The 13,599-nt window shown below is 35.3% G+C and overlaps 1 protein-coding gene across 4 annotated transcripts in view; it reads right to left on the reverse strand.

Annotated features, from left to right (window-relative positions):
• The window catches only part of LOC120527253 (WD repeat-containing protein 7), a 522,770-nt gene that overhangs the window by 424,944 nt on the left and 84,227 nt on the right, over nt 1–13,599 (reverse strand). For all 4 annotated transcript variants that reach the window (XM_039750464.1, XM_039750463.1, XM_039750462.1 and 1 more), the window contains one exon: nt 6,579–6,774. In XM_039750464.1, coding sequence (XP_039606398.1) covers nt 6,579–6,774 — 196 coding nt within the window. The remainder of the gene's footprint in view (nt 1–6,578; nt 6,775–13,599) is intronic.

A 13,599-nucleotide genomic window follows, 5' to 3' on the forward strand; every position in this document is an offset into this window, starting at 1 on the left:
ATCACGTGTATTATTAAGAAAGCCCATCAGAGAATGTTCTTTTGTGTCACCTGGGGAAATTCAACCTCCCTCAAGCAATACTAGTCCAATTTTACACAGACATCATCAAGTACATTCTGACTTCATCTCTAACTGTCTGGCTTGGTGCTGCCTTTGTTGAGGCTAAGGTCAATCTGCAATGCATTATCAAAGCATGTGAAAGAATCATAAGCTGCAATTTACTGCACATTTAAGTCCTACTGTATATGGGACCAGGCAAAGGAAGACGGTCCCAAAGATCATTGCTAACCTGACTCACCCAGGGCATCACCTGTTCCAAAGACTTCCCTCTGCAAACATCTTTGTGCAGTGAAAGCTAAAACAACATCTCACCTAAACAGTTTTTTTTCTCCCATGTGTAGTTATTCTTGCTAATCAGGTTTGAGCTTCAACTCAATATCTGAGTATACCTGCACACCAGACTGCCTGGATATTTTAATCCTAGTGTCTCCTTATTTTTTTATTGCTTAGTATATTTAATACTGGAAATCATTCCCATCTTTTTGCAAACTCCATCATTGTTTACTATGGTATGTTATTTTCTGTACATATCTACACAGAGTTGATCAGGAGTGTGTGGCTTGTGACATGATCAATGCGACTGCATAAGGTATGTGCTGTGCACAGTCTGGTAATCCAAAATTGCAGACAGAACCCCAGATCTTTAGCTTTTTAATTTATTTGGGGATTCATTTAGGAAAAACAGCCTTAGTGACTTGAATTTCTTACTATCAACCTAGATTTCCAATTTCAGCATTGATGGCAGACCAGCATACCTTTAACATTCAAACTTGTGAAACATTCAAACATCTCATCTTCTTGTCCCTTTCCATCATGGCAAAAGAACGTACTTTCAGTCTCTGGACAAGGGCAAGAATATGAGTGCAATACACAATGCTCAGAAGTCATTACAGTGTTTCTTTTAGCATAAGAAGGATTCCTAAGATAGGGAACTTATAACTCTTCATAAGAGACAGGTGACAGATTGATGTGAGTGTTACATCCTTTAAACTAAACACACCTCTTAAAAATGCAGTAATGTAAGCAGAAGTGCGCTAATGTATATGGTGAACTCTGAGCTAGGTTTGATGAATAGAAAATCCCATCAGATAACTGTAGCTTAAAAGGCCTATGATTTTTTCTTCAAAACCTTTATCACTCATGATTTTATTTGTGAGAAAGTAGAAAAGAGGAAAAAGAGTCTTAACCTAACCAAATATGTGAAGTGTCTCATGGCTGCCATTGGAGCTACAGTATACCCTGGTATTTAATGCTAAAAATACCAAATAAACCATTAATTATGCCAAGTTTAGTCTAATTAAAGCTTCAGTAATTTAGGACAAAATTTTAAATTTAATTATAAATATACATTTTATTTAATAGACGCATTTCTTAGCACTCAAGGTCACCTCACAATAAAATTAAACAACATTAGTAAAATAAAAACAAGAGAATGATAAATCACAAAGCAATAATTAGCAAACAAACAAAGATAACAGGCAGTAACCGTGTTAAATTCATAATTGGTATGCCAGCTTGAAAAGATAAGTTTTGAGGGCAGTTTTAAATTGTGTTATTGAATCGAGCAATGAAACTTAATACCATGGTGCTGGAAGATATTACCTATTGGGGAGATATAAATGAGAAAAAAAAGCAGCCCCAAAACCGAACCCTGCGGAACTTCCTGAGTAACTACTGCATTCTCAGATTTAAATCCCCTTATTTGAACAAACTGTATTCAGTAAGGTAGGAACAAAACACTGGAGAACAAGGCCACAGACTCCAAAACTAGCTAGACATTTCAAAAGTATCTGATGAGATATGGTGTCAAATGCAGAACTGAGGTCAAGAAGCATAGGAATTGATAAAAGTCCCATGTCAGCTGCCTGGAGAAGATCATTTGTGAATTTGACCAGGGCAGTTTCAGTGCTGTGTTTAGGGGAAAACTCAGATTGAAACTGTTAAAAAAGGAAGAATTAGATTTAATATAATGTAATATTTTACACTATTATTAAATAACCAAAAAACAGACTAGACATTCTCTGCAAAAAGTCTGCAATGTGAGCAAGTGCTATATTAGTCCAGTACATAACCTGGCTTTATCTTTTTGTTTCATGATTTCATGAGATGAAAACAGAGCACATGTTGGTGATAAGGAGTGTACACTAAAGCCAAAATATGTAACCTAGGTGTTTAAAACAATTTAAATGCTAATTTAAAGTGCAAGCTTTGAGTCTTTAGAAACAATGTACATTGAATTTAACCTTCTTAAGAATGGCACAGATTTACCTTTTATTCTAAGCTGCTTATGGCATTGGTATTCATTTTAGGCTGCATTTGAACAGTGTTTTTTTTTTTCTTATTTTAAAGGTTTATTGTTATTTGAGATTAAGGTTTATATAAACCAAGCTTCTCTGAAGATAACAATCAACTGTTTATCACCTGCATCCACTTGTGTTTCCATTACCCTGGGACCTGGTACTCAAGCAGACAGCACGTTTCTTTGTTGTCCTTCAAACAATTCTTTTCAAACATAATAAAACTCTTAAGGTCTGTGTGTCTTTTCCTCAGAAAAATCTGATTGGTCAGTATGGCTTTGGTGTGATTGGTTAGTTTGGCTTTGGTGATACGATTAAAAGAGGAAGTACAAGTATGAGACACACAAGGAGCAGTAAAGGCGTATTAGGCATGCTGAGAGTCATCTTCAAATACATCAAGTATAAAAGCAGACAGGAGGCAAGCAAGGCACCTCAAAATGACAGAGTCTGAGAAGTAGGCTTTGCGGAAAAAAGCTCAACAGAGGGTGCACTGGTCCAGACACAGTCAGACACACAAGGATATGAAGGAAAGGCACTTAAGGTACATAGAGGGCAAGAGATATGAAATATTTTTACATTTATTGTATTAATTTAGCTAGTGTCTTAATAAAAACTCATTTTGAGTTTTGAGGATTTGAAATAAAAAAATATTACAGAGAACAAAGTCTCAGTAAAATAATTTCTTTACCAGTAAAACAAGTGAGCAGTCCACCTGGCAATCTCAATCATCCAATCTTGAAGCAAACTTAATTAAATTATCGAGACTTTGTGAATTTTCATAGTGGGTACACCGCAACCAAATTGTCTATGGTTTGTTTGTTAACTTTCATAAAGTGTTTCGCCATTATTTACGAAAAGCTATCAAAATAATTTTCATTTTGCATAGCAACGTATAAGGCAATGCATACCTTGGAATCAGCATGAAAACTTACAGTTAGTCATGCACTACATATAATTCATTTATAGAGACGCACCATCGACTGACGAGTTGGAAGGTTTCAGCAACTTCAGTCTTTAAAAGTGACGTGCCTTCCATGTAAACCTCATTACAAGGTGTTTGAAGGGGTAACACTGGGGAAGTAAAAGGGTGCTTCACAGTTAATACCTTTCGGAAGGGGGTTGGTGGAAGGATTGGCACTCCAGCCACTGTAAAAACCTCACGCTGTTCAGTGTGGTGCTGAGGTGTAATCCGTTGCACAGCTGCACTCAGATCTCAATCCGGGTGGTGGGTGCAGCAACGTGCTTTCTGAATAAAAAGACCACGTGACAGGAACTCGACATTCAGAAAGAACTTGCTCTACAAGAAGGCACAACCTTGCTAGAGAGTTCATGACTCTACCAACATTCTTCATTTGCCTTAGGCAGTTAAATTAGGTTTTCCCTACTGGGATCCTTATTCTACTTCACATATCTTTCTGTTATCAGTTTAAGTAAAGTGTATTTGTTTATGATTATGCATTGGTTGAAGACCAAATTTTTGTGAAAAATTAATGGAAAAACCCAGGAAATTCTAATGACTTCACAAACTTTTGCAACTGAGTTTTGTATTTTTTTTGTTTTGAAATATCTTAAAACAGTAAGCCGAATTGGAAAAATAGGAAATTTAACAGTAAGTGCTTTAGATACATCTCAGAATCACTTTCAGATATCTTAAAATGCACAGCACATCTGTTTGAGATACTTTAAAATGTATTTGAGGTGAAAATTAATTCTCAAACACTGCAAATACAGCCAGTATACATTAAAAATGCATTTGAGATACTGTATCTCTACCACTTTCAGTCACTTGGCCTGAAGACAGCCCTTATAAAGGCCAACAAGTCCATCACATGAGCAGAAGAAACTCCACCCTGTTATGGGAGTAGCCATTAATTCAGCCACTCCTACATCTACAGGACAGAGAGGCTATGAGTAAAAAAGCTAAAGAGCTAATACATTAGAGCCTGTGCATTAATGCTGAGAACTTTCGACAAATAAAACTACATTAAAATGGGTTGGGGAAGGACTATTTACCATTACTTTGCATTTTGTTAATAAAACAGTTTTTAGCGTTCCTTACCTTGTCACCCGAGAGCCCTAACTTGGTCAGAAAAGCTAAACGTACTGTATATTGCTGCGTTAAAATGAAATGGCAACAGGGTGAACCAAGATTATGTATCACGAATCATACAGCAGATTTTACTGTTTCTCCCATTAACTAATATTTCATTTACAGTGGGTACGGAAAGTATTCAGACCCCCTTCAATTTTTCACTCTTTGTTATATTGCAGCCATTTGCTAAAATCATTTAAATTAATTTTTTCCCACATTAATGTACACACAGCACCCCATATTGACAGCCAAAAAAAAAGAATTTTTGAAATTGTTGCAGATTTATTAAAAAAGAAAAACTGAAATATCACATGGTCCTAAGTATTCAGACCCTTTGCTCAGTATTTCGTAGAAGCACCCTTTTGAGCTAATACAGCCATGAGTCTTTTTGGGAAAGATGCAACAAGTTTTTCACACCTGGGTTTGGGGATCCTCTGCCATTTCTCCTTGCAGATCCTCTCCAGTTCTGTCAGGTTGGATGGTACTATCTTGGAGTTTGCTAAAAGACACCTGAAGGACTCTGAGATGGTGAGAAATAAGATTCTCTGGTCTGATGAGACCAAGATAAAACTTTTTGGCCTTAATTCTAAGCGGTATGTGTGGAGACAACCAGGCACTGCTCATCACTTGTCCAATACAGTCCCCACAGTGAAGCATGGCAGTGGCAGCATCATGCTGTGGGGGTGTTTTTCAGCTGCAGGGACAGTACGGCTGGTTGCAATCGAGGGAAACATGAATGTGGCCAAGTACAGGGATATCCTGGACAAAAACCTTCTCCAGAGTGCTAAGGACCTCAGACTGGGCCGAAGGTTTACCTGCAACAAGACCCTAAGCACACAGCTAAAATAATGAAGGAGCGGCTTCACAGCAACTCTGTGACTGTTCTTGAATGGCCCAGCCAGAGCCCTGACTTAAACCCAATTGAACATCTCTGGAGAGACCTAAAAATGGCTGTCCACCAACGTTTACCACCCAACCTGACAGAACTGGAGAGGATCTGCAAGGAGGAATGGCAGAGGATCCCCAAATCCAGGTGTGAAATACTTGTTGCATCTTTCCCAAGAAGACTCATGGCTGTATTAGCTCAAAAGGGTGCTTCTACGAAATACTGAGCAAAAAGTCTGAATACTTAGGACCATGTGATATTTCAGTTTTTCTTTTTTAATAAATCTGCAACAATTTCAAAAATTCTTTTTTTGTCTGTCAATATGGGGTGCTGTGTGTACATTAATGAGGGAAAAAATAATTTAAATGATTTTAGCAAATGGCTGCAATATAACAAAGAGTGAAAAATTGAAGGGGGTCTGAATACTTTCCGTACCCACTGTAAGTCAACTGTAAGATGCAACTATTTCTAAGATGCATAACAAATTCAGGGAAAATAAAATTTAAAAATGAGTGTCTTACAATTTCGTATACAGAGTGTTAAAGCAGTAAATGGTGCTTTCCACAATGAATGTAAAACAATGCAAACATATCACCTAACTGGCACTTAACAAATTAAAAATCCTCACGGCAGTTTGGATACCTTATTAAGAGGTCTGCAAAGTCATCATAGATTAATCTTTATTTTAACTGGAAATTATCTTCCATAAGAAATGGTAATTGCCAGTGGGGGAAAAAGAAAACAAGTAGCAAAGATTCTGAAATCACTAACACTAAAAAAGCAAATGATCAGAAAGACTTTAATAAAAGGGGTAAAAGTTACTTTTTAAGTCAAAAACCCTAAAATTCTTAAATCTTTTATTACAAATTTGGATTTGTTTTTGAAATGTGTCAGACTAGGCAGTGTCTGCAGCCTCTCAACATTATAAAATTGTAGGCACTTCACTTAGTAAAATGGTGCCTGCAAAGTCAAAGGCTGGCTCGTGCCCAACAATGATGTTGCAACAGAAGAGCTTTCTTGAAGACAAGTGCAATGCCTATGCAAGTGATGTCACCAAAGATGTAAATAACAAAAAAAAAATTTTCAAAAATATTAGAATGTCTAAAAATGCCTTAATCATTTGCAGATTCTGAAATTTATACAAAAACAATGATTAAAATATTGACAATACTCAAAAAGGAAACTCTTCTCTAACATATGTTAGTTGCAGTTCAATATATAATAAAGCAATGTTCTCACTCACCAGTGTCCATCTGCCAGACATAGACTGAGCCATCAGAACATCCAACTACTAAATAGTCATCTGATGGCCTCCATTTGATCACCTGAATAGGGAATAGATGGCGTGATGCCAGCATAATGCACTTCCTTTCTCGCAGACTTAACAATCCCACTGAATGATCACTGCCCACAGAGCAGATACAATGTTGGACTCGGGTCTGTAACATAAATAAAAAAAAAAACTGATGAATTTATGCATAGGTACATAAATATATAATATACAGTATATATTAGTTTTAATAAAGTAATATTGCATGAACTAATAAATAGGCAGGCAAGGAAAAACATAACTGAAATGAGTTTCCACAGTTTAAACACACCTTCTTCAAAATATAAACAGAATCCTAATTCACTACTATCAAATTATTGGATTTCATAGCCAGCAAAAATCATTTATAAAACAAAGATTCAAAGCTCCAAGAGAAAATGCTACATTTTTTCACAAGGTCTTTCTAGTAATTTGATACAAACAGTACATTGTCATATATATAGTTAGGATAGACAAAATCCTGAAATAATTATTTGAAGATAATTGCCAGGCAGAAATAAATTCGATTGACTCAGGATTACTGGACTTTTTTTGTTGTTTCATGATTTTAAAGATTGCAATAAAATGAGCTAGTTACAAGTTAGATTAGCTCAATCAATTTGTGAGCATTTTAACAAGTGAATGGACAACAAAACCTCAAAAACAAAAAGATGGTTCTTTACAAAAGCAGCTATATGTGTGCAGTCATCCTGCCAATCATGGGAACTGGTGAAAGAGCTTAAATACACTTTAACATTATATAATGTCAGAATTTTTATTTAGGTACTGTAAGCTGTGAAGATTACATGCTATCATTGTTTAAAATTAACCAACTCTATGTAAATGTGATTTTCCCTGCTGCTACTTCCAAAATCTCTTAAATAAATTTTGTTTCAAGCATTTAAATTTATTATTCCAATATAGTATATGAATAAACAAAAGCATTTTGCTTTAAAATTTCTATTTAATATCATGTGCACTGTGAGGCATTCATTTTCCATGGTATTTATTGTAAATATGATTTATTATCAGTTCTTTAAGATGTATTGTTTTATATCATGTAACTTATTTTAGTAACTTATATTTGTTTCACATACACTGCGGACTGATGCTTTGAAACTTCAGTATGACTTTACACACTGTTCCAAATAAAATATTACAAAGTCAAACTACTTCTCAACAAAACATGCTCCAGCAATCGCCCATCTTTCAAACACACTGAAGTCTAAATTTCTAATTTCTAATGTTAGTCATAATAGGTAAAAGGCCGGTCACTTACTTAAAATGTTTTCACCAGTTTAGCCATCATATGAAAATTACTTAAATAGTACTGTACATAACATCTACATAAAACATACAGGATAGGAGTACCTGGCATAAGATAAGGCAGCAAAACAAACAGAAAAATTTCACAAGATTGTTGTTTTACCATCAATTCCAATACATCAAAAATTGCAATTAAAAACATAATTTAGTGATTAATCCAGAAAACTGAAAATTATATAAACACATTATTTAATAAAATAAACACACCTATAAGGCAATGTAAAGCAGTGCAATAATTAAATGATTAAAAAACAGATTAAATGCAAAAGCCTTTAGATAAATTGTTAAGGTTTCCTAACTCCTTAAGAACAAAAGTGTTTTGGATTCCTGAATGTGTCCTTTGGTGCTTTTCATTTACAGATAGAAAGATGCCTTCACCTTATATTATAATAATCTAACGAAATATATAAAGCATACCCAAAAGCTTCATCTTTTGATGGGATTTTTACCTATTTAGAAAAAAGGAGGCATGTTTCTTAATAATTGAACGTGTGTGTGACTGCCATTTTTCCTGGTTACAAGGGCTGGAAGTTTGCAGGTTATGTCAATGTTGATTAAGTTTTACAACACATTTAAATACAACACAAGACAACTAAAATTACAAAAGAAACAATAAAATATACATAAGAAAAAAATGTTATTAAAAATATGCAGAAATGCAATGAATTCTGAATAAGTCCTTCTTCCAAAAGCCCTGGAAAACAAAAAAGGCCAATTGTCGGAAGGTAAATTTGCTATATAAAAATGCAGCCCTAAAAAATGGGGGATGACTGCACCACAGAAGTGGTCTCCCTCCAAGTTAAGGTGAGAAAGGGAATATTCAAAAACAGCTGACCTGATGATCTTATGCACTGCTTCCTGAAGTAAAGCATTTCAAAAATACAAATGAAGAATATAAATGTGATTCATTTTATATAGCTGTTATTAAGTACTGTTCAACTTGTGGAAAGATTATTTAAAAAACAATTTTTAGTACAACATTTGCAAATATCTTATATCTAGTATTATGTTAAAGTACCGAATAATATATAACATACTTAGGAGTGAGAAAACAAAACAGACAAGAAATCGCAGGGTATCATTTTGATATCATTTAAACTTTTCATGTGTTAAGATTATAAACAGAATTAATATTAAAATAATTGAGGCTTGGTCCTTAAATTGACATGATGACCTAAAATTAGAGCCATTTTACCAAATGTATCCTTATCCATGCTCAGGTGCATCAAGGTTCCAAATGGGTGACACATGCTGCACACAATGTGTCATCACTGGTGTCTTCATGTTCCGCACACTTTGAATTATATATTTGATGTCTAAAAACTTTTCAGAGCTTTATGAATTTCAGAACTGAAGACAGAGGATTAAGGTTGGATGAAATGGCCAAAAATTTATATCACAATAGCATTGCAAATTATCACGGTTACAGTATATATCACAGTATACTCCTTTGAGGAAAACCTTTCAGAATTAATTCAGTTTAGGTGCCTCTGTAGGCCTAATTTTATAGGTTAAGAGTGGGTAGTTCTACTGGGATGTTTCTTTTCATAATGACCACTTTAATCAACTAAAGCTATAATAATAATTATAATAAAAACACAATTTATTTATATAAATGCCTTTCCTGTGCTCAAAGTAATTTACAGAATTTTAGAATGATCAACAGAAAAAAGAAGGAAAAAAAGATCAAACACAATATTACACACAAAGAATTATTAACATAAAACACTAAATAAAGATAAATATGGGAAACTCAAAGCTTTAAATTAGAATAACAGACAATAAATGACAAAAAAAAATCCAAAAACACAAATACTATCAGAAAACCCTCAACAAGTAACAAAATTTGCGGTACAAATATAAATCATCCTGTATACCTGGACAGACAGGAAGACAAGAGTAAAAAAGTCAGAATGTCAGGGTAGATTAAATGCCTTCCGGAACACATGTGCTTTAAGTTTTTTTTGTTTTTTTTTATTTAAAGAATTAAGTCAGCTGATTGAATTTATTTATGTTCAAAATACCTTTATTGTGCAAACTGCAAAACAAAAAAAATGATAAATTGAAATAAACATATATTGCACATAAAATTAAAAACACAGAATCTTTGTAAATGTAAACTGCATAGACTATACAGTGAAAAAAATTAACACTGGAAAAAAAAATATTCAAAGAGCTATTCCTTTGGTTCCACTTTGAGCAAATTAAAGCAAGCCTAACTGAACTTTAATATTTCCTTTTAAAACGCCTTTATAAACATGAAGAAAAATTACATGAAGACAAATCAACAACAATTTAGATCTACACTGACTGAATACTGCCTCAGCAAAAGCAAGCCCTACAATACGTAAAGCCTATAAAAGAAAGCTTTCCCACTTGTCACACGACTGATTTCTCAAATCCTCTTTCTAAAGAAATCAATGTTAATATACAATTTTAAAAAATATACTCTAATCAAGAAACAATATTTATATGAAACAAAACATCTCCTGTGTCATTGCTTTCATTGCTTGTGCATTGTAAAGAGTGCCTGGTGTGGCAGAAGGTAATGAAACAACAGAATGCCCTCTTCCCACCATGTATTTTTTTAACTTCACTTTAAGATGTGCCCTAGAAGTAAACTAATGTACTGTATTTACTTAACTTTGACTAGTAGTCTCTTTGACTGCAGTGCACCTTTTGTTGATATGAGGTATACTCAATTGGCATTAAACTATTTAACACTAGAATGCCTGAAGCCTATGAAAAAACTCGTAATCCCAGACCTTAAATTCCTTTACACCTCTCCATCAGCATCTTTTGTTTTGTAAATGTGTCGATCAGCACAAGCAGCAAGCAGACTGCTGTCCCACCCTCCTCCCACTGACAGAAGTCAACTCGGGCAAAATGCTCTCCCAGCTCAACCCTTGTTTATCTCGGTGTAAAGTGCCTGGAGTTGTATAGGGTAAATAATGTATTGTAATATGGAACACATGCATTTTATGTGTTCCGTGTCTACAACAATCTAGTAAGTGTAAGATGACAGATTTCATGTTTTAGTAGTAACGACAAAATTTTGACATGAAGTGTATAATGTGTTTAGACTGAAGTCCAAATATCAAATAAACATGTATAACAAAACAAGTGCGCTTTTATTCAAGGTAATATCTGAAGAAAAAGAAATCTGTTTACAGTACAACATTGACACAACCGCTTTGGTGGTACAGCGGTAAGAACTGCTGACTCATAATCAAGAGGTCGAGGGTTCAATCCTGGCCGCATCACAGAATTAACATTTTGAGTAGTTATCTTATCTTATTGTTACTATTATACGATAAAAACATACATTTGATTTAAGTCTGTAACAGCCGGTGTAAATGTATGGTACTTGTAAAGGTTAGCGTTTTGTTTTGTTTTTATATTCAGTTTTATTCTCACAGACACATTCATACTCCCCCCGAACTGACACTGCTGTTTTCAAATAAAAACGTGCTATAACAGAGATGAACTCAGATGAGAATGAGCAAGGCATGCCAAGCTCGCCAAGGTATTGTGCAAAGTTCTGTTTGTGATTATGTTTTGTGATGGTCAATATAAAAAAAAATTTAGATGTTACTTATAGGAGAAAGTAGGGTGAAATGACTCCTTTTATTGGCTAACTAAATAGATTACAAATGCAAGCTTTTGAGGCAGTTAAGGCCCCTTCATCAGGCAAGGTGTAGTTAGCCAATAAAAGGTGTCATTTCACCCTACTTTCTTGTATCAATCTATGGTTAACAGGGTACAACATTCTACTGCTATATTACTTATATAAAAGCAACACTGAATGTTATTTACCCATGTACCTTGATTGATTTACTTATCTTCCTACAGCGTAAAGTCACAAGTATATTGCAGAGCTTCCTGTGTTTGATCGACACGGGCATGCTAACAAAGTACAGACGACCACTGAAAATCACAGGGGTTACGTTCCTAGAGCACCGGCAAATTGTGAAGAATCACAAATCTTGGATCTGGTCAAAAACAAAATGCCTATAAATGCCTATTTTTTAGTTTAAACACTAAATATGCCCCCAAAACACTTTAATTTCATTTCAAACTCAGCTTAATACATTACCCTACAAAAAAGAATTTAAAGGTAAACCCGTAAACTGTACGTTACTGTACTGTAATGTCTCCAAGAATGTAAAATACCGATGTTACCTCTATATGTACTGTAATTCATTCAAGCACGTTTTCTTTGGTATACACTGTCATTTTCTTTGGTATAAGTAGGGTAACTACACAATAACTTAATAAAAATACAGTAAAATGTACGGGTACTCACCAATAATGAATGATATAATTAATAAATAAATAATAAATAATACATTTTATTTATATAGCTCATTCGACATGACTGAAGATGATGATGATGATGAATTAGCTGTGCAGTACGATTAAGGTATGTAATGAACATAATGACTGCACAGCAAAGCACAGGATTTACAGCTCCTCGGGTGGTTACTGCAGCATAACTTTTTAGTTCTGGGAGCAAATCCAGTAGTTCAACTTCCTCCTGGATTTTTAAATTTTTTTTCTGTCGCTTAGGGTCATTGCCAGAAGCCTTAGAAGGAGAAGGTGCAGAGCATTTCAGCAGCATCTTGGGGCTTTAAGAAGAACAAAACGAAAAACACGAGAACGCTCAGCGAAACACTTGAGATAGCTACACGCAGTAAACTGTTGTGATATGGGTATACTGGGCTAAATCTGCCAGAGATGCGTCACAGAGCAGCAGCCAATCAGCAACAAGGAGAAATGAATAACGCTCTCGGATTGGCTACTTTCACCTTCAAAAGCCGCCTTTTCCTCTACGGTTGCTTTATAAAAAACCATAAAAAAAACTGCAGAGGATATTTGTGGATTCCGCTAACAATTATTAGTTAAGTTCTAAGGAAAAATCTGCGAAAGACTAAGGCCACAAACTCTGAAATGCGACTTCACAGGGTTCTACTGTATATGTGTAATGCCACGAAAAGTGTGGCGGAAGCTTCCACCTGCAGTTATAGACTCTTCACTATGTGAGCGACTCTCCAGGCTAACACCTAAGAAGTCTACCATCAACCGCATCTTGGCACTGAGAACGCAAATGTGAATATCGGCAGTTTCTTTGGAGCCTTTGTCGATTTTCGTAAATCATTTGACTCAGTTGAGCGAGCTGCCCTGTAAGGACATCCTAAGAGTTTGTGGGATACCCTCAAGGTTGCTGGATATCATGGCCAGACTGTACACTGGTACTTTTAGTGGTAAGCAGCGTGGAGGCAGAACTTCTGTGTTTTCCCAGTTGATTCTGGGGTTTGTCAGTGATGTGTTCATGCTCCTATTCTCTTCAGTGCTTGCATGGACTGGGTATTGGGCAAGGTCGTGGGGTTCAGAGGCTGTGGAAGGAAGATTCACTGATCTTGACTTTGCTGACAATGCTGTGATTTTCGCAGAGTCGATGGAGGCTCTGATCAGGGCTCACAAAAGAATGAGAGAGGAGTCTGAGTGTCTGGGCTTGCAAGTGTCCTGGATAAAGTGTTGACCTTGTCGAGAGGTTTACTTACCTCAGCAGTGACATTCATGTCTCTGGTGACTCTTCCTATGAAGTAAGTAGACAACTGAGAGAGCA

The sequence above is a fragment of the Polypterus senegalus genome, chromosome 4 (genome assembly GCF_016835505.1).
Source record: "Polypterus senegalus isolate Bchr_013 chromosome 4, ASM1683550v1, whole genome shotgun sequence".
Lineage (NCBI taxonomy): Eukaryota > Metazoa > Chordata > Cladistia > Polypteriformes > Polypteridae > Polypterus > Polypterus senegalus.